Raw genomic sequence first — 21,880 nt, 5'->3', positions numbered from 1 at the left:
GGTCCAGGGGATAGTAGCTAAGGACCATTTTTAAATTGGAAACCCAAGTAGTGTTCCATAGGCTCAAGATATGATTAAACATTTTGAAACAGACAAGGTACTACCTGAACAACCTTTAGTGATATTTGATGATGTCTCGCGTTGTAATTGACTTGTATATCCTCTCTCCTCAGGTAAGATGTTCAAGTCCCTGGACCTGTCGCTGATTGTGGAGTTTATGCTAATGTTCTACAAGGACAAGCCCATTGACTGGCTGCTGGACCACATCATGTGGGTCAAGGTGTGCAACCCAGAGAAGGACGCGGTAAGTGTGGTAACCACTGTCCTAAAACACGTTTTTCTTTGGACTCAGTCATGTTAGATCAGTGATTACTTAAAGGGAGGGAGGAAAGAAGGATGTATTACAGATTATCCAAGCAGGGAGCAACAGGTTACTGCAAAAATAAAGTAAACGCTTTAGCAAATGAGTGTTGTATAGCACACTGTACACTGTACACTGGACAGGACATGAGACTGGAGTAGAAATTAATGTGGGTAATGTTTAATGCATTTCACAGGAAGAACATTCCAAGCATTTCAATGTAGGTAAGCAGGTTACAGGTGCCCTAAAGGGACACAACTAGAATATCAATACACAACAATGAGGGATACAAAGGCTGCGTTGACACAGGCAACCCAATTCTGATATTCTTTTTGCGAAGCTGATCTGATTGGTCAAAAGACCTATTAGTGAAAACAATATAAAAGTTGGTCTGTCTGTGTAAACGCAGCCAAAGTATATTGAAAATAGGTGCTTCCACACAGGTGGGGTTCCTGAGTTAATTAAGCAATTAAAATCCCATCATGGTTGCGGTCATTATAAAAATACCTATTTCACCAATATTTTGGCTACCATGGCTAAAAGAAGAGATCTCAGTGAATTTGAAAGAGTTCTCAAAGGAGCATAGGTGATTTAAAGGATGTGTTTGTGTGTGTCATCAGATCTCAACCCAATTGAACACTTATGGGGGATTCTGGAGTGGTGCCTGAGACGGCGTTTTCCACTACCATCAACAATACACCGAATTATAGAATTTCTCATGGAAGAATGGTGTTCGCATCCCAGACACTTGTAGAATCTATGCCAAGGTGCATTGAAGCTGTTTTGGTGGCACATGGTTGCCCATCACCCTATTAAGACACTTTTCCTTTATTTTGCCAGTTACCTGTACAGTCGTGGCCAAATGTTTTGAGAATGACACAAATATTAATTAATATTAATGTCAGATGTTACTATGGAATACTGAAGTATAATTACAGGCATTTCATACGTGCAAAGGCTTTTATTGACAAATACATGAAGTATTCTCCCTAACCCGGAAGACACTGGGCCAATTGTACGCCGCCCCATGGGCCTCCCAGTCGCGGCCGGCTGTGACAGAGCCTGGGTTCGAACCCAGAATCTCTGGTGGCACAGTTAAAACTGCAATGCAGTGCCTTAGACCACTGCACCAACCGGGAGGCCTTAACCCTTCTTTTTCAAGACCTCTGCAATTTGTCCTGGCATGCTGTCAATTAACTTTTGGGCCACATCGTGACTGATGGCAGCCCATTCTTGCATAATCAATGCTTGGAGTTTGTCAGAATTTGTGGGTTTTTGTTTGTCCACCCACCCGCCTTTTGAAGATTGACCACAAGTTCTCAATGGGATTAACGTCTGGGGAGTTTCCTGGCCATGGACCCAAAATATTGATGTTTTGTTCCCCGAGCCACTTAGTTAATACTTTTGCCTTATGGCAAGGTGCTCCATCATGCTGGAAAAGGCATTGTTCGTCACCAAACTGTTCCTGGATGGTTGAGAGAACTTGCTCTCGGAGGATGTGTTGGTACCATTCTTTATTCATGGCTGCGTTCTTAGGCAAAATTGTGAGTGAGCCCACTCCCTTGGCTGAGAAGCAACCCCACACATGAATGCTCTCAGGATGCTTTACTGTTGGCATGACGCAGGACTGATGGTAGCGCGCACCTTGTCTTCTCCGGAAAAGCTTTTTTCCGGATGCCCCAAACAATCAGAAAGAGGATTCATCAGAGAAAATGACTTTACCCCAGAAGTCCAATCCCTGTACCTTTTACAGAATATCGGTCTGTCCCTGATGTTTTTCCTGGAGAGAAGAGGCTTCTTTGCTGCCCTTTACACCAGTCCATCCTCCAAAAGTTTTTACCTCACTGTGCATGCAGATGCACTCACACCTGCCTGCTGCCATTCCTGAGCAAGCTCTGCACTGGTGGTGCCCCAATCCCGCAGCTGAATCAACTTTAAGAGACTGTCCCAGAGCTTGCTGGACTTTCTTGGGCGCACTGAAGCCTTCTTCACAACAATTGAACCGCTCTCCTTGAAGTTCTTGATTATCCGATAAATGATTGATTTAGGTGCAATCTAACTGGCAGCAATATTCTTGGTCCTTTTGTGGCAGGGCTGAAATGCAGTGGAAATGTTTTTGGGGGATTCAGTTCATTTGGAGAGTGACTTTGCAATTCATTGCAATTCATCTTCAAAACACTCTGGAGTGTATGCAAATTGCCATCATACAAACTGAGGCAGCAGACTGTGAAAATTAATGTGAACATTTATATTTGTGTCATTCTCAAAACTTTTGGCCACGACTGTACATACACTACATGGCCCAAAGTATGTGGACGTCGAACATCTCATTCAAGAATCATGGGCATTAATATGTAGTTGGTCCTTCCCGCTGCAATAACAGCCTCCACTCTTCTGGGAAGGTTTTCCACTAGATGTTGGAAACTTGCTTCCATTCACCCACGAGCATTAGTGAGGTCGGGCACTGATGTTGCCGAGTAGGCCTGGCTCGCAGTCGGCGTGCCAATTCATCCCAAAGGTGTTTGATGGAGTTCAGGTCAGGGCTCTGTGTAGGTCAGTCAATTTCTTCCACACCCGTCCATTTCTGTATGGACCTCGCTTTGTGCAAGGGGGCAATGTCATGTTGAAACAGGAAAGGGCCTTCCCCAAACTGTTGCCACAAAGTTTGAAGCACAGAATCTTCAAGAATGTCATTGTATGCTGGAGCGTTAAGATTTCCCTTCATTGGAACTAAGGAGCCTGAACCATTAAAAACAGCCCCAGACCATTATTTCTCCTCCACAAACTTTACAGTTGGCACTATGCATTGGGGCAGGTAGCGTTCTCCTGGCATCCTCCAAACCCAGATTCGTCCTTCGGACTGCCAGATGGTGAAGCGTGATTCATCAATCCAGAGAATGTGTTTCCACTGCTCCAGAGTCCAATGGCGACGACCTTCACACCACTCCAGCCAAGAATTGGCATTGCTAATGGTGATCTTAGGCTTGTGTGCGGCTGCACGGCCATGGAAACCCATTTCTTGAAGCTCCTGACAAAGTTATTGTGCTGACGTATTTATTATTAAAGATGTTGCTTCCAGTGGCAGTTGGGAACTCTGTAGTGACTTGTTGCAACTGAGGACAAACCATTTTTGCGCTATTCAGCACTCGGCAGTCTCGTTATGTGAGCTTGTGTGGCTTACCACTTCACGGCTGAGCCATTGTTGCTCCTAGATGTTTCAACAATAACAGTACTTAAAGTTGACCGGGGCAGCTCTAGCAGGGCAGAAGTTTGACGAACTGACTGGTTGGAAAGGTGGCATCCTATGATGGTGCCACGTTAAAAGACACAGAGCTCTTCAGTAAGGCCATTCTACTGCTAACGTTTGTCTGTGGAGATAGCATGTCTGTGTGCTCGATTTTATACACCTGTCAGTAATGGGTGCGGCTGAAATAGCCAAATCCACTAATTTGAAGGGGTATCCACATGCTTTTGGCCATGTAGTGTATAAATACCATGCCTTTTCAATTGCACTTGCCAAAATGGTCTCAGTCTCAGAAAATTGTGGAACTCCCACACACTCCTATTCTCTTTCTCTCTCCCTGCTCCTCTCTCTTTCTTTCTTTCTCAACTCTCCCGTCTGCCACACACACAGAAACACTGTGACAGGCAGAAGGCCAACCTGAGGATTCGCTTCAAGCCCTCCCTCTTCCAGCATGTGGGCACTCACTCCTCCCTGGCCGGAAAGATCCAGAAACTCAAGGTATGTATGTTGCGAGCTGTGTGTGTTTCCGTATCCCACTGACTCGCTAGCCAATCAATACATTTTGTATACTCTAGCATCCTTTCACTGTGCATCAAGTCTCTGAGCACTGCAGTACTGATATACATTTCAAGTCACCACACAGATTCAATATTTTTTACTACAAAGTAAAGAATACTGTGTTTAATGTCTCTGATTGTTAAGATCAGTGGATATCAGCCTGAAGACTGCTACTGCAATCAATTCACTATCAATACGCCCAACACTTTCTCAATTTAGAGATTCTCCACCAAGCAGGCCTGGACTCCACCACTGAAATGAATAGTATTTTATCAGTGCTTACAACTGTCACGCAATGAGCGTGTGAGACACGCATTTGACCATCTTCACACGCCACACATTTCTCATGCATTGAATTAATCCAGTGTATATTCATTGCGTTAACTTTTTTAACTTTTCAACTGTGCCTCCAAATTGTTTTGAAATTGGAGCATATGCACCTGCAGTTCTACATCTACATCACGAACATTGTAACTGAGTCACGAAGTGTGTGTGTGTGTGTGTGTGTGTGTGCGCGTGCGTGTGTGTGTTTTGTTTTTTTGAAGTCGGAAGTTTACATACACCTTAGCCAAATACATTTTAACTCCGTTTTTCACAATTCCTGACATTTAATCCTAGTAAAAATTCCCTGTCTTAGGTCAGTTAGGATCCCCACTTTATTTTAAGAATGTGAAATGTCAATATAATAGTAGAGAGAATGATTTATTTCAGCTTTTATTCCCAGTGGGTAAGAAGTTTACATACACTCAATTAGTATTTGTTAGCTTTGCCTTTAAATTGGGTCAAGTGTCTCGGGTAGCCTTCCACACGCTTCCCACAATAAGTTGGGTGAATTTTGACCCATTCCTGGTATAACTGAGTTGGGTTTCTAGGCTTCCTTGCTCGCACATGCTTTTTCAGTTCTGCCAACAAATTTTCTATATGATTTGTGGGCTTTGTGATGGCCACTCCAGTACCTTGACTATATTGTCCTAAAGCCATTTTGCCACAACTTTGGAAGTATGCTTGGTGTCATTGTTCATCTGGAAGACCCATTTACGACCAAGCTTTAACTTCGTGACTGATGTCTTGAGATGTTGGTTCAATATATCCACATAATTTTCCTCCCTCATGATGCTCTCTATTTTGTGAAGTGCACTAGTCCCTCCTGCAGCAAAGCACCCCCACAACATGATGCTGCCACCCCGTGCTTCACGGTTGGGATGGTGTTCTTTGGCCTGCAAGCCTCCCCCTTTTTCCTCCAAACATAACAATGGTCATTATGGTCAAACAGTTCTATTATTGTTTCATCATACAAGAGGACATTTCTCCAAAAATTACAGTCTTTGTCCCCATGTGCAGTTGCAAACAGTAGTCTGGCTTTTTTATGGCGGTTTTGGAGCAGTAGCTTCTTCCTTGCTGAGCGGCCTTTCAGGTTATGTCGATACATTACACTTTTTATTGTGGATATAAATACTTTTGTGCCTGTTAACTCCAGCATCTTCACAAGGTCCTTTGCTGGTGTTCTGGGATTTATTTGCACACAAGTACGGACATTGCAATTTATTGCCCTGGCCACATCTGCAGTCCTCATGCCTCCTTGCAGCATGCCTAAGGCATGTTCACATAGATGAGCAGGGACCCTGGGCATCTTTATTTTTAATTTTTTTCCAGAGTCAGTAGAAAGGCCTCTTTAGTGTCCTAGGTTTTCATAACTGTGACCTTAATTGCCTACCGTCTGTAAGCTGTTAGTGTCTTAACAACCTTTCCACAGGTGCATATTCATTAATTGTTTATGGTTCATTGAACAAGCATGGGAAACAGTGTTTAAACCTTTTACAATGAATATCTGTGAAGTGAAGAGCTTCATTAAATAGTACCTGGTTCTAACCAGAATAGAAAGAGGAGTGGGAGGCCCCGGTGCACAACTGAGCAAGAGGAACAGTACATTAGAGTGTCTAGTTTGAGAAAGAGACGTCTCACGAATCCTTAACTGAACTTAAATAGTACCCGCAAAACACCAGTCTCAATGTTAACAGTGAAGAGGCAACTCTGGGATGCTGTCCTTCTAGGCAGAGTTCCAGTGTCTGTGTTATTTTGCCCATCTTTTCTTTTTATTGGCCAGTCTGAGATATGGCTTTTTCTTTGCAACTCTGCCTAGAAGGCCAGCATCCCAGAGTTGCCTCTTCACTGTTAACATTGAGACTGGTGTTTTGCGGGTACTATTTAAGTTCCCGCAAAAGCACAAAGTCATTGCATAATGCCATGCAAAATGTCAGAATTGCCGCAGCAAAATGAAGGATCAAGAAAAATCAAGTACTGTCACGCTCCCAAATATCAAGTTAGAATAAATCCCTGTGTCTTTAGCTAACTGCACCCTCAAAGTCAGTACGATAGCTTAGTGATAGAAACAATTCCATCTCTCCCCTCTCTGACCCCCCTCCTATGGTCTAATGGTTTGCTTCAGGACAAGGACTTTGGAAAGCAGACTCTGCACAAGGGCCACGCCAACCCGCTGGCAGAGGTGACCACCAGCCTAAAGACATACCAGCACTTCACCTTGGAGAAGGCCTACCTGGGAGAGGACTTCTTCTGGGCCTTCACACCCGTGGCTGGAGACTTCATCCGCATCCGTTTCTTCACACCTGTCCGCATCGAGAGGTGTGTGTGCGCTCACATGCTCGGATACACACATACATGGCATGCTTGAATACAGACACATATATGGACACACACACACACACGTGTGTATGCATGGACATAAACACATACACACATGCGTATGCGCACACACACACACAGATTTTTGTGCACATACACACACTTCACACATGTCCCAAACTGTCTCTCTCTCTCTCCACTAGGCCCATATGAATAATATTTCTTCCCATTACTGTCAGGGCAGATGGTCTATCTACTCTGGACCCCTCTAACTGGCCATGCTGTGGCTCTTTGGTCACCCCTGTTACCTCAGAGGCACTTTTGGGGGTAGCGAACGGTTCAGGCTACTGTTAGGTACTTGGTGGCACATGTATTTATAGAAAGCAAATGGAGATAGAGATTGAACTTGGTGACTTGGTGGCTGGCTGACTGACGATGATGATAATAATGGTGGATCAATTTGTGTTGAATATCTAATTGACATCCCCCCCATTTGTTATCCTCTCTATTTCTCGCTCTCTTTCTCTCTAGGTATTTCTTCCGGAGCGGGAACATTGAGCACCCAGGGGACAAGCTGTTCAACACCTCTGTGGAGGTGCTGCCTTTTGACGTGAGTCTCGCCACTATTCACCTGATTCATTCCCAGTACATTATCAGTTTCCTTTTACGTTACGTACGTACACCTTTATCCCACATATTCTATTTTAATACGAAACGCGCCACTATAAGCCTGATTCATCTTGCCTCGAGGGGCTGCAGGTAGCCTAATGGTTATAGCGTTGGGCCAGTAACGGCCACTCCTAGGGAGAGTAGCTGAATTGCTGAACTTTCTCCATTCATAGACAGTTTGTCTTACCGTGGACTGATGAACATCAAAGCTTTTAGGGATACTTTTGTAACGCTTTCCAGCTTTATGCAAATCAACTATTCTTAATCCTAGGTCTTCTGAGATCTATTTTGTTCGAGGCATGGTTCACATCAGGAAATGCTTCTTGTAAATAGCAAACTGACATTTTGTGAGTTTTTTTATAGGGCAAGGGAGCTCTAACCAACATCTCCAATCTCATCTCATTGATTGACTCCAGGTTAGCTGACTCCTGACTCCAATTAGCTTTTTAGAAGTTATTAGCCTACTTTTTCTTGCCACTGTATACAGTACCTGTCAAACGTTTGGACACACCTACTCATTCCAGGGTTTTTCTTTATTTTGACTATTTTCCACTTTATAGAATTATAGTGAAAACATCAGAACTGTTAAATAACACATATTGAATCATGTAGTAACCAAAAAAGTGTTAAACAAATCAAAATATATTTTGATATATTTGTAGCCACCCTTTGCCTTGATGACAGCTTTGCACACTCTTGGCATTCTCTCAACCAGCTTCATGAGGTAGTCACCTGGAATGCATTTAAAATGTGTGCCTTGTTAAAAGGAATTTCTTTCCTTACTGCGTTTGAGTCAATCGGTTGTGTTGTGACAAGGTAGGGTTGGTATACAGAAGATAGCCCTATTTGGTAAAAGGCCAAGTCCATATTATGTCAAGAACAGCTCAAATAAGCAAAGAGAAACGACAGTCCATCATTACTTTAAGACATGAAAATGTATTTGAACTTTGAAAGTTCCTTCAAGTGCAGTCGCAAAAACCATCATGCGCTATGGTGAAACTGCCACAGGAAAGGAAGACACAGAGTTACCTCTGCTGCAGAGGAGAAGTTCATTAGATTTACCAACCTCAGAAATTGCAGCCTAAATAAATGCTTCACTGAGTTCAAGTAACAGACACATCTCAACATCAACTGTTCAGAGGAGACCTGGTGAATCAGGCCTTCATGGTCAAATTGCTGCAAAGAAACTACTACTGAAGGACACCAATAATAAGAAGACACTTGCTTGGGCCAAGAAACATGTACAATGGACATTAGACCGGTGGAAATCTGTCAATTGGTCTGATGAGTCCAAATGTTTGATTTTGGTTCCAATCGCTGTATCTTTGAGATGCTGAATAGGTGAATGGATGACTTCCGCATGTGTGGTTCCCATCGTGAAGCGTGGAGGAGGAGGTGTGATGGTGTCTGGGTGCTTTGCTGGTGACACTGTCAGTGATTTATTTAGAATTCGAAGCACACTAAACCAACATGGATACCACAGGATTATGCAGTGATCAACTTAGAGGGACTGTCATTTGTTTTTCAACAGGACAATGACCCAACACACCTCCAGGCTGTGTAAGGGCTATTTGACCAAGAAGGAGAGTGATGGCCTCAACCCAATTGAGATGGTTTGGGATGAGTTGGATCACAGAGTGAAGGAAAAGCAGCCAACAAGTGCTCAGCCAGTGTGGGAACTCCTTCAAGACTGTTGGAAAAGCTTTCCAGGTGAAGTTGGATGAGAAAATGCCAAGAGTGTGCAAAGCTGTCATCAAGGCAAAGGGTGGCTACTTTGAAGAATCTAAAATATATTTTGATTTGTTTAACACTTTATTTGGTTACTACATGATTCCATATGTGTTATTTCATAGTTTTGATGTCTTTACTGTTATTTTACAATGTAGAAATTCGTAAAAATAAAGACAAATCATTGAATGAGTAGGTGTCTCCAAACCTTTTGACTGGTACTGTGTATGTACATAAATACACACACACAGGTGTACAGTGTGATAATATTTAATGTTACACATATTCAGCCATACCTGTATTGTTACATACAAGATTATATACATTCACAATATCTGTATTCTTTTCTGTTATTTTTGTTGAGATACAGCCCATGTCTTGGAGGGCCACGCTGGGTACATCTCTCTCTGGAAAGACTTAGTCAGGTCCTTAATTATTTGCACCCTTGATATTGAGAAATACAAAATAATATGTAAAGTAAATTATACAAATTCTAAGCTATATTGCATGCAGCAAATTTTTTGAAAATTATGCTACTTTATACTAAGACAACTGCTCAGAGAAAAATACTTGGTTTAACAATTAATACCCCAAAAAATGCTAAAAGATAGGGGTCAAAATTATTGGCATCCCTTTTCTTATTATTGCAACACTGAGTCTTTTTCTAAAATGTTTTATGAGATCGAAGAACACATTTGGAGGGATCTTATACCATTCCTCCATACAGAATCTTTCCAAATTCTTGATGTCATTCGTTTGCGCGTATGGACTGCCCTCTTCAATTCAAACCACAGGTTTCCAAAGAGGTCAAGTCCAGATACTGAGATGGGCATTACAACATTTTGATTTTGTGGTCAATTAACCATTTCTTTGTGGATTTTGATGTATGATTGGTATTATTGTCTTGCTGGAAGATCCTCTTGTGGCCAAGTGTAATTTTTGGCTAAAATATCCTGTTACTTGGTAAAAATTAATGATGTCGGTTTGAATTGACGATGGCAGTCCATATATATATCTGCAAGTTCTCCCACTTAAAAAGATGAGAGAGGCCTGTAATTTTCATCATAGGTACACTTCAACTATGACAGACAAAATGAGAAAAAAATCCAGAAAATCACATTGTAGGATTTTTAATGAATTTATTTGCAAATTATGGTGGAAAATAAGTATTTGGTCACCTACAAACAAGCAAGATTTCTGGCTCTCACAGACCTGTAACTTCTTCTTTAAGAGGCTCCTCTGTCCACTCGTTACCTGTATTAATGGCACCTGTTTGAACTTGTTATCAGTATAAAAGACACCTGTCCACAACCTAAAACAGTCACACTCCAAACCCCACTATGGCCAAGACCAAAGAGCTGTCAAAGGACACCAGAAACAAAATTGTAGACATGCACCAGGCTGGGGAGACTGAATCTGCAATAGGTAAGCAGCTTGGTTGGAAGAAATCAACTGTGGGAGCAATTATTAGGAAATGGAAGACATACAAGACCACTGATAATCTCTTTCGATCTGGGGCTCCACGCAAGATCTCCGACCCGTGGGGTCAAAATGATCACAAGAACGGTGAGCAAAAATCCCAGAACCACACGGGGGGACCTAGTGAATGACCTGCAGAGAGCTGGGACCAAAGTAACAAAGCCTACCATCAGTAACACACTACGCCGCCAGGGACTCAAGGCGTGTCCCCCTGCTTAAGTCAGTACATGTCCAGGCCTGTCTGAAGTTTGCTAGAGAGCATTTGGATGATCCAGAAGAAGATTGGGAGAATGTCATATGGTCAGATGAAACCAAAATATAACTTTTTGGTAAAAACTCAACTTGTCTAATTTGGAGGACGAAGAATGCTGAGTTGCATCCAAAGAACATCATACCTACTGTGAAGCATGGGGGTGGAAACATCATGCTTTGGGGCTGTTTTTCTGCAAAGGGACCAGGACGACTGATCCGTGTAAAGGAAAGAATGAATGGGGCCATGTATCATGAGATTTTGAGTGAAAACCTCCTTCCATCAGCAAGGGCATTGAAGATGAAACATGGCTGGGTCTTTCAGCATGACAATGATCCCAAACACTCCGCCCGGGCAACGAAGGAGTGGCTTCGTAAGAAGCATTTCAAGGTCCTGGAGCGACCTAGCCAGTCTCCAGATCTCAACCCCATGGAAAATCTTTGGAGGGAGTTGAAAGTCCGTGTTGCCCAGCAACAGCCTCAAAACAGCCGCCAGTCAGCCAGGTTCCGCCAGAGCCATCAGTCAGCCAGGATCCTCCTTAGTCGCCAGTCAGCCAGGATCTGCTAGAGCCGCCATCACCCATGTCATACCCTGACCTAACCAAAATAACAAGGAAAACAAAGAATACTAAGGTCGGGGTGTGACAAAAATGATGTAGTAGATGTCCTAACCGACTTGCCAAATCTATAGTTTGTTAAGAAATTTGTGGAGTGGTCGAAAAACAAGTATATGCTGTTTGATCTTAATTTAATGTTAGGTGTTATGGTTAGCATTTTGGTTAGGGTTAGGCTTCAAATCTGATTTTATGACTTTGTGGCTGTGCCAGCTAGTGACCACAATGCAGAGCTACCTCCAGAACAAGATTCATGACGAGAAACGCTAACCTGCCTAAGATCCCTCCCAACGTGTTATCCAATCGCAGGTCGGATGGTGATGGTGCGAGGGTGCTACTAAGGGGATGGTGCGAGGGTGCTGAAAACATGGATGCCAATAATTTCGACCTGGATCTTTTTTTATTATATATATATATATATATATATATATATATATATTACTTATTAAACAAAAACAATTATCTGAGCAGTGGAAGTATAATTTTTTGGAGCATGCAATGTGGCCCAGTATTTGTATTATTTATTTGATAGTCTTTTTTGCTCATCTTTATCAAGGCTACCAATAATTGTGGACTGTAATTCTCTCAAGTGGAAAGACATATGACGTCAACTTCCATCTTGTTGACAGGAGCACATAAGCCATGTTGAAAGGCGAGCACCCACAGTGTTAAGCCCCAGAGGCTACAGAGAGCGAGAGAGAGGCGAAGAAAAATAGATGAGAAATGACTCAAGACAGAGCAAGGTTCTCTCTCAGAAAAAGAGCGAGAACGAGAATGTTGAGGAGAAAGAAAAAGAGGACTCCCGGGCGGTGGTAATCAGATCTGTCTCCCGCCAGCCACTGTTCGAGAGCTTTCGCTTTAAAATGATATTTCATCCGGCAGGAGGGCTAGGCGAGGCGAGGCGGGGATTTCAGATTATGCCCTGCAAACCACCGCTCTCCACGACAGATTAATAGCTGGATTTTGCAGAGGCTCGAGCAAGATATTCATCTCCTCCTGTTTCTCCTCCCTCGCTCTCGGTCTCTATCTCGCTTATATCCTTTCTTCTCCTCCCTCCTGCACTCATTCGATCTATACTTCAACCTGATTGTCATTGAGACCCTGTAATGGTGCTAGAGAAAAGGGGGATTTAGGGAAGAGTGCAAATAGGGTGGAGGTGTTGCTGCTTTTGTTGTTGTTGTTCCTCCTACAGTATGAGGAAGAATACAGTGCATTCTGAAAGTATTCAGACCCTTTACTTTTTCCACATTTTGTTATGTTACTGATACTGTAAGTATTCAGACACTTTGCCATGCTACTTGAGCTCAGGTGTATCCTGTTTCTATTGATCATCCTTGAGATGTTTCTGCAACTTGATTTGAGTCCACCTGTGGTAAATTAAATTGATGGGATATGATTTGGAAAGGCACACACCTGTCTATATAAGATCCCACAGTTGACGGTGCATGTCAGAGCAAAAACCTAGCATTGAGGTCGAAGGAATTGTCCATAGGTCGCCGAGACAGGATTATGTCGAGGCACAGATCTGGGGAAGGGTACCAAAATATTTCTGCAGCATTGAAGGTCCCCAAGAACACAGTGGCCTCCATCATTCTTAAATGGAAGAAGTTTGGAACCACTAAGACTGTTCCTAGAGCTGGCCGCCCGGCCAAGGGGAGTAATCAGGGGAGAAGGGCTTTTGTCAGGGAAGTGACCAAGAATCCAATGGTCACTCTGTGGAGATGGGAGAACCTTCCAGAAGGACAACCACCTCTGTAGCACTCCACCAATCAGGCATTTATTGTAGAGTGGCCAGATGGAAGCCACTCTTCAGTAAATGGTACATGACAGCCCGCTTGGAGTTTGCCAAAAGGCACCTAAAGGACTCTCAGACCATGAGAAAGACCATCACTACGGTGAAGCATGCTAGTGGCAACATCATGCTGTGGGGATGTTTTTCATTGGCAGGGACTGGGAGACTAGTCAGGATCGAGGGAATGATGAACGGAGCAAAGTACAGAGAGATTCTCAATGAAAATCTGCTCCAGAGCGCTCAGGACCTCAGACTGGGAATAAAGTTCACCTTCCAACAGGACAACGACCCTAAGCACACTGCCAAGACAACTCAGGAGTGGCTTCGGGATACGTCTCTGAATGACCTCGAGTGGCCCAGCCAGACCCCGGACTTGAACACTTGAAAATAACTGTGCAGCGATGCTCACCATCCAACCTGACAGAGCTTGAGAAGAATGGGAGAAACTTCCCAAATACAGGTGTGCCAAGCTTATAGAATCATACCCAAGAAGACTCTATGCTTTAATTGCTGCCAAACTGCTTCAACAAAGTACTGAGTAAACGGTCTGAGTATTTATGTAAATGTGATATTTCCGTTTATAAAAACCTGTTTATGAAAATGTAAAAAGCCTGTTTTTGCTTTTTTCGTTATGGGGTATTGTGTCTAGATTAATGAGAATTTTCTCTTATTTAATCCATTTTAGAAGACAAAATGTGGAAAAAGTCACTATATGCTAATGGAAGTGTTGCATGTCTTTAGACCCATGACAAGTTGAGAGAGAGAGAACCTCGCTGTCAGGTGCAGTTCAACGGTGGATGGGAAATTTAATATTTTGACTACCATAATCACTTGTGTGATCATCCCGCACTGATTTCTATGTAGAGCAACAGAATAGGAAAAACCCCTTCAAAGATCAGCTTATTTTCCCTCTTTCCATCCTCCAGTCCTTTCTCCTTCATTGCTTTAGGTAAACAAATCAAACAGATACTGTATTTCCCCAACAGCCAGATTGGATATGACACAGCAGCAACACTAGAGTCCCGCTTCCTTTGTCTCCCTTTACTATGAAGACTCATTGATCTCTCTACTCTTTTATTATGTTGTGAAACAGAGAGATCGTAGTTAGGTTGGATCTAAGCTCATGGCTAGTGCTGTGAGGTGAAGAGAGGACAGTCGAGTGGAGTTTGCTGTTGTGAATGCATTGGTTGATGATGTATAGATTGAAGCTGTGATCCGAGTGCAGATCAGGGTTGCTGCCTGCATCGATCTTGGTGTATTGTGCGTACCTGTATTGTGTTCCTCACACACCTATCTCTTCTCCTACAGAATATCCAGTCTGAGAAAGAGGCGTTGAAAGAGGGGAGAGAGAAAACACCAAAATACCACAGAACAGAGGACGGCTTTATCAGAATAGGTGAGTATTAGTATGAAAAACAGCTTTGCCTGGGTCATGTACGCAAGGAAGGAAAACGTGGATTCGTCCAATCAGAAACATGTTTTTGTTTTCCGTTGCAAAACACTTTGTTACAGTATGTTCTAATGAAAACGTCCCCGCATTCAATTAGCATCATGCTACCGAGGACATGTTTCAATAGGTGGTAATTAGCACTGGGTATTTATTTACCAGTGTTAAGAACTAGTACTGCAGACAGGATCACCCAAAGCCAACACTATTCTCCCTGCCAAAATATCCCTCAATGTATTTCCTTATTGTTTTCATCCATCCATCAATCCATCAATCTTCTCCCCCGTCTAACAAAAACCTTGTTAGACCAGCAAACAGGGACAGTTCACACAGACTGAGACAGGTCCTGACAAATAACACACACACACACACACAGGCCTCTGACTGTTGATTTTATTAGGATCCCCATTAGCCAATAGCAATTATCGAGGGCTCCAACGGTACCGATTAGTTGCTGCACAATCTAGCAATTTTACAGGATGATGGGTCAGTGGTAGGAGTGGATAAGGGCTAACTTCACAGTTTTAGTAGACCTTATGTGCTCTTTCTGAAATTGTAAGAAGTACAAGAAAAGTGTTTGAAATGATAGCATTGTGCTCATTTAAGAGAAGGGATGAAATAACATTACAATGTTCATATCATTTTGAAATAGGAAGACGGGTTAAAATGTTGTTTAAATATGGTGGGGAAAAGGGTTTGTGGTGAATTCTGTTACAACTGATTCAGTAACAAGTGTTAGATACTTTTATGGTTCCTTCCTTAATTACAGATCTGAGAGGTGTGGATTTGGTCAATGCAATAGGATAGAAACCTTGCTTTCATTACAGCATTATCCAATGACATACAGATGATTGATTCATTAAATGAAGGAAGGAAGTAGGGGAGGAGGAAGCGAGTGAGGATGTATTCTTTCAGTTTTTAAGCAGGGGCCCCGAGCCTGTCATTCAAGTCTCTGAAACACAGCCACAATGACCTCTTGTTCTCCGCACTAGCTTTTATCCCATTGAATATGAAACTCCTTATGACATTAGGGCTGGGAATTGCCAGGGACCTCATGATACAGTATTATCACAATACTTCTAGCGCCTTCATAAAATATTCACACCTCTTGACTTTTTCCACATTTTGTTGTGTTACAAAGTGGGATTAAAATTGGTTGTCAATGAGCGACACAAAAATACTCTGTCAAAGTAGAAGAAACATTATTATAATTGTTATTATTAATTGAAAATAAAAACTAATATTTGGATTAGATAAGAATTTAACCCCGAGTCAATAGGTGTTAGAATCAACTTTGGCAGTGATACAGCTGTGAGTCTTTCTGGGTCTCTAAATCTCTAAGAGTTTTGCAAACCTGGATTATACAATATTTGCCCATTTATTCTTTAAAAAATTCTTCAAGCTCTGTCAAGTTACTTTTTCATCATTGCTTGACAGCCATTTTCAAGTCTTGTCATAGATTTGCAAGCTTATTTAAGTCAAAACTGTAACTATGACACTCGAGAACATTCAAAGTCATCTTGGTAAGCTACTCCAGTGTATATTTCGCCTTGCGTTTTAGGTTATTGTCCTTCTAAAAGGTGGATTTGTCTCCCAGTGTCTGTTGGAAAACACAGTGAACCAGGTTTTCCTCTAGGACTTTGCCTGTGCTTAGCTCTATTCCTTTTATTTTTATTAACAAAAACAACTCCCTAGTTTATGACAATGACAAGTATACCCATAACATGATGCAGCCACCACCATGCTTGAAAATATGAAGAGTGCTCCTCAGTGATGTTGTTTTGGATTTGCCCCGAACATAATGCTTTCTATTTAGGACACATTTTTTGCTGTTTTACTTTAGTGCCTTATTGCAAACAGGATGCATGTTTTGGAATATTTCTATTCTGTACAGGTGTCCTTTTCACTTTGTTATTTAGCTTAGTATTGTGGAGTAACTACAATGTTGTTGATCCATTCTATCACAACCATTTAACTCTTTAACGGGTTTAAAATCACCATTGGTGAAATTCCTGAGCATTTTCCTTCCTCACCGTCAACTGAGTTACGAAGGGCGCCTTTTCTTTGTAGTGAGTGGGTGTATTTATACACCATCCAAAGTGTAATTAATAACTTCACCATGCTCAAAGGAATTTTCAATGTCTGTCTGTTTTTTTTTTCTACCCATGTACCAATCAGTGCCTTTTTTTGCGGTTGAATCTGTGCTTAAAATGTATTGCTCGACTGAGGGAACTTACAGATACGGTAATTGTATGTGGTGGGTTGAACACCTTTATGGCACACAGAGTTAGTCCATGCAACGTATTGTGTGATTTGTTAATCACATTTTTACGCCTGAAGTTATTTAGGCGTGCCATAACAAAGGTCTTGAATACTTATTGACTCAAGACAAAACATTTCGTAAAAACATAATTCTTACAATTTGGAGTATTGTGTGTAGATCAGTGACACAAAAACTACATTTAATACGTTTTAAATTCAGGCAGCAACACATTAAAATGTGGAAAAGTCAAGGGATGTGAAAACCTTCTGAAGACACTGTAGGTGCTGGTACGATATGTGTTGTGATTATCGCGATTCTATGTATTGCAATTCGATGCTGTGTTTTTATTGCACTCTGATATGTTAACCATGTTGCTCACTAAATGTCCGCAGCATAGAGATGAGAGCATGAGAAAATTCCTTTTGATCATTTGTGGAAAAAAGTGCTGAAAACATTTTCGCTCACTATCAAAAAAAGAAGATGGAGAACCAGCTATAGGATGAAAAATACCAGAGGTTTGTTGCAGGTAGACTAACTCTGCTTAGAAAAAAAAGAAAAAAAGAAAAAAAGAAATCCAAGTATTGGTATAGTATTGTCTAAAATAATATTGTGAGATGTAACTGTATTGATTTCCCCCTCCCCCCATCCTTATGACATCATATAAATTATTACAAGCGCTCCCACTCATTCATTATTAGTTCGTGCAGGAATGAATATCAATCTGGCACAGTAGTTCACATTTGGACCAAATAAATTCATTGTGTGATATTGCTATCAAATGTTCATCAGGTTATATTTCTCCCTCCAGCTCCACTCAGTAGAATATTAGCTTTCAGGCGTAGTGTAACCTAAAACGCAACTCACTCTATGCTCCCCATGTTTGATTTGATACTCTACATTGTGGAACTAGATTTATAGGAGAGAGAATTGATTTTGTATAGGTAGCATTTCTGTAGTAGAGCGCAGTGGCAATTTTAGCATGTAAATATTGGTGGGGCAAAAATAAATAAATGTGGGATGCATGCCAGCAAAGCCAATACACAACACAACACTAAACAGTACATTAATTTTTATTTATTTTATTTTATTTTACCTTTATTTAACCAGGTAGGCAAGTTGAGAACAAGTTCTCATTTACAATTGCGACCTGGCCAAGATAAAGCAAAGCAGTTCGACAGATAAAACGACACAGAGTTACACATGGAGTAAAAACAAACATACAGTCAATAATGCAGTATAAACAAGTCTATATACAATGTGAGCAAATGAGGTGAGAAGGGAGGTAAAGGCAAAAAAGGCCATGATGGCAAAGTAAATACAATATAGCAAGTAAAATACTGGAATGGTAGTTTTGCAATGGAAGAATGTGCAAAGTAGAAATAAAAATAATGGGGTGCAAAGGAGCAAAATAAATAAATTAATTAAAATTAAATACAGTTGGGAAAGAGGTAGTTGTTTGGGCTAAATTATAGGTGGTCTATGTACAGGTGCAGTAATCTGTGAGCTGCTCTGACAGTTGGTGCTTAAAGCTAGTGAGGGAGATAAGTGTTTCCAGTTTCAGAGATTTTTGTAGTTCGTTCCAGTCATTGGCAGCAGAGAACTGGAAGGAGAGGCGGCCAAAGAAAGAATTGGTTTTGGGGGTGACTAGAGAGATATACCTGCTGGAGCGTGTGCTACAGGTGGGAGATGCTATGGTGACCAGCGAGCTGAGATAAGGGGGGACTTTACCTAGCAGGGTCTTGTAGATGACATGGAGCCAGTGGGTTTGGCGACGAGTATGAAGCGAGGGCCAGCCAACGAGAGCGTACAGGTCGCAATGGTGGGTAGTATATGGGGCTTTGGTGATAAAACGGATTGCACTGTGATAGACTGCATCCAATTTGTTGAGTAGGGTATTGGAGGCTATTTTGTAAATGACATCGCCAAAGTCGAGGATTGGTAGGATGGTCAGTTTTACAAGGGTATGTTTGGCAGCATGAGTGAAGGATGCTTTGTTGCGAAATAGGAAGCCAATTCTAGATTTAACTTTGGATTGGAGATGTTTGATATGGGTCTGGAAGGAGAGTTTACAGTCTAACCAGACACCTAAGTATTTGTAGTTGTCCACGTATTCTAAGTCAGAGCCGTCCAGAGTAGTGATGTTGGACAGGCGGGTAGGTGCAGGTAGCGATCGGTTGAAGAGCATGCATTTAGTTTTACTTGTATTTAAGAGCAATTGGAGGCCACGGAAGGAGAGTTGTATGGCATTGAAGCTTGCCTGGAGGGTTGTTAACACACTGTCCAAAGAAGGGCCGGAAGTATACAGAATGGTGTCGTCTGCGTAGAGGTGGATCAGGGACTCACCAGCAGCAAGAGCGACCTCATTGATGTATACAGAGAAGAGAGTCGGTCCAAGAATTGAACCCTGTGGCACCCCCATAGAGACTGCCAGAGGTCCGGACAGCAGACCCTCCGATTTGACACACTGAACTCTATCAGAGAAGTAGTTGGTGAACCAGGCAAGGCAATCATTTGAGAAACCAAGAGTGTCGAGTCTGCCGATGAGGATATGGTGATTGACAGAGTCGAAAGCCTTGGCCAGATCAATGAATACGGCTGCACAGTACGGTGTGCACTATAACGGTGACAAACGGTTGCCCACGAACTGTTAGGGCCTACATAAAGCTGTCCCAACAGCAGAGTCCCAACACCTTACCACTGCTACACCTGGCTATCAGCGGCGCTTGTCTGTCAGCGAAAAAGTTCATTCAGACTCATTTACTGCCTTTAAAAAAAACATAGCTGATATGGCTGATTTGCTTAATCAAATGTGGTTTCTAATGACAATTGAGATGTACAAACTATGGCATAAAGGGACGACATGCGGATAAGAGGCAATCCTTGATTCCGATTAAGACATTAAGAGCGAGCTAGGACAGACGTAGTCAATATAACTATATGTTCAGCACTTTTGAAATGTAAATCAACAGAATTCAGAACATGGGCCGTTCATTCAGTGTTCTCCCTGTACCAGTCAGGGAGAACCACAGGATAAATAATAACCACAGGATAAATAAATGGGACATAAAAACAATGAAATCCCTTACAAAATTCAAAGACTACATTTCTCAAAAACAGGTTATAATCTACATGTGCACCACCAAGTCAGAACAGTATGCGAAAATAGACTAAATTATTAGGGTGAGGCACATGGGCTACTAACAGCTTACTACACAACATATTGTGTAAGTATTACTTTCTTAGTTACAGTATACATTTCTCATTGGCATATTACATCATTTATGCAGCAGCATACAAAACATTTTTGGGCCTTGTGCTGGGCTCACTTGAACAGGAAGGTGGCACGATGGTCCTTTGTGAGCAAATTTTGGCAAAAAGTCTGTCATTTTCTGGATTTATGGTGCTTTCAAGACAACTGGGAACTCGAGAGAAAAAAAAAGAGTTGAATCATGATGACATAAGTGATCTTTAAGTCGTAGCTCTAGAAAGAGGCCCGAGTTGAAAGTTCAAAACGTATTTTCCCAGTCGAAGCTCATTTTTCCCAAGTTTCCAGTTGTCTTGAACAATTCCGAGTTAACAGTTGTTTTGAGCGTGGCACAAATCATGCTTCATTGACAGCATGGTCAATGTTGAATGTTTATAATTTTAAACTCGGAAAAGAGACACGTAATCTTAGACTTGGGACCATACAGCCACTCCACTGAATTGAAGGCTAATGATTGCTTTGCAATGCTTGCAGTTAGCCACTGATTCCTTCCAAACCACTCATTGTTGAATTAGCGATTTCCAACTTGTTGTGTAATTGTATGTGCAATGGCCAATGAGCACCAATACGTTTTATCTATAATTTCTCTTCATATGACAAGGATTTAAAAGGATTTGCGAGTAGATTGTGGACTTGATTCATGATGATGACTGCTAGCTAAGATTTTGAAAGTATGATGTTGACATTGAACAGTCCAATCAAAGCTACTGTAGATTATAATGTGATTTGACGTCACTTTATCTGTGGCCAATGACCTTGAGCCTTCTTGGATGGGCACTTCTAATGTAACTATATGGCAGCACCCAAGGAACTTGCATTTTCTAGCTCTACCCTTAGAATTGGCGGTAACGTAGTGTCCCCATGAGTGACAGAACACTGAGCCAATCACAGCGCAACGCTCTGTATTTTCTGCCGGCTTGCCCCACCACCACAAAAAGTACTGAGCTAGGCTGAAACACATGCATTTTGGAGCTGCCTTACTGAAGATAACAAAAAAGAGACCATGTTTGTATGCGGCTTTATTAACTCAATGATATATATATATTTTTTTACATTGTTTGCAAACTGATATATATGTGACACGTATTAATGCCAAAATAACATACAAAACAGGAAAGCCCCCCCCCCCCCAATGACGGGTTGCCACTGGCAGAGCGACAAAGAAATCATAGCAAAGCATGTTATGGTTGTATTTGATACAACCTCTTTGGCTTGAACCAATTGAAATGTCAACACAACATATCTTGACTAACATATCTTGACTCTGTTATAATTTAGGAGCTTGAGGTACACATGCAATACAATGCTGCATCATGACTATGGTGTTTGAGGAAGTCAATAGATTTCCAGCCACAGTCCATTAGTTATATTGGTTTGATATATCGATCCTCTCTCTCTCTGTCCTCTAGGAGTGTTTCATAATGGGATCGCCGAGGGGGAGGTAGACCCCACGTTCGGGCCCCTGGAGGCTCTTCGTCTCTCTGTGATCACAGACTGCCCCGTCTGGGTGATCCTGAGCGAGGTAAGCCGACCCAGCCATCACCCGTTCAACACAGAGCCTTGGGAGCGTT

The 21,880-nt window shown here is 42.0% G+C and overlaps 1 protein-coding gene across 1 annotated transcript in view; it reads left to right on the top strand.

The window, feature by feature from the left end:
- The window catches only part of LOC109905263 (alpha-1,3-mannosyl-glycoprotein 4-beta-N-acetylglucosaminyltransferase B), a 222,983-nt gene that overhangs the window by 199,003 nt on the left and 2,100 nt on the right, over nucleotides 1-21,880 (top strand). The window contains exons 9-14 of the mRNA XM_020502541.2: nucleotides 174-304; nucleotides 3,996-4,103; nucleotides 6,610-6,803; nucleotides 7,335-7,413; nucleotides 14,643-14,730; nucleotides 21,719-21,831. Of these exons, the coding sequence (XP_020358130.1) occupies nucleotides 174-304; nucleotides 3,996-4,103; nucleotides 6,610-6,803; nucleotides 7,335-7,413; nucleotides 14,643-14,730; nucleotides 21,719-21,831 (713 nt within the window). The remainder of the gene's footprint in view (nucleotides 1-173; nucleotides 305-3,995; nucleotides 4,104-6,609; nucleotides 6,804-7,334; nucleotides 7,414-14,642; nucleotides 14,731-21,718; nucleotides 21,832-21,880) is intronic.

Source organism: Oncorhynchus kisutch, linkage group LG15, assembly GCF_002021735.2.
Source record: "Oncorhynchus kisutch isolate 150728-3 linkage group LG15, Okis_V2, whole genome shotgun sequence".
Lineage (NCBI taxonomy): Eukaryota > Metazoa > Chordata > Actinopteri > Salmoniformes > Salmonidae > Oncorhynchus > Oncorhynchus kisutch.
Note: the sequence above shows the minus strand (reverse complement) of the source record. Positions and strands in the feature narration are given on the sequence as shown.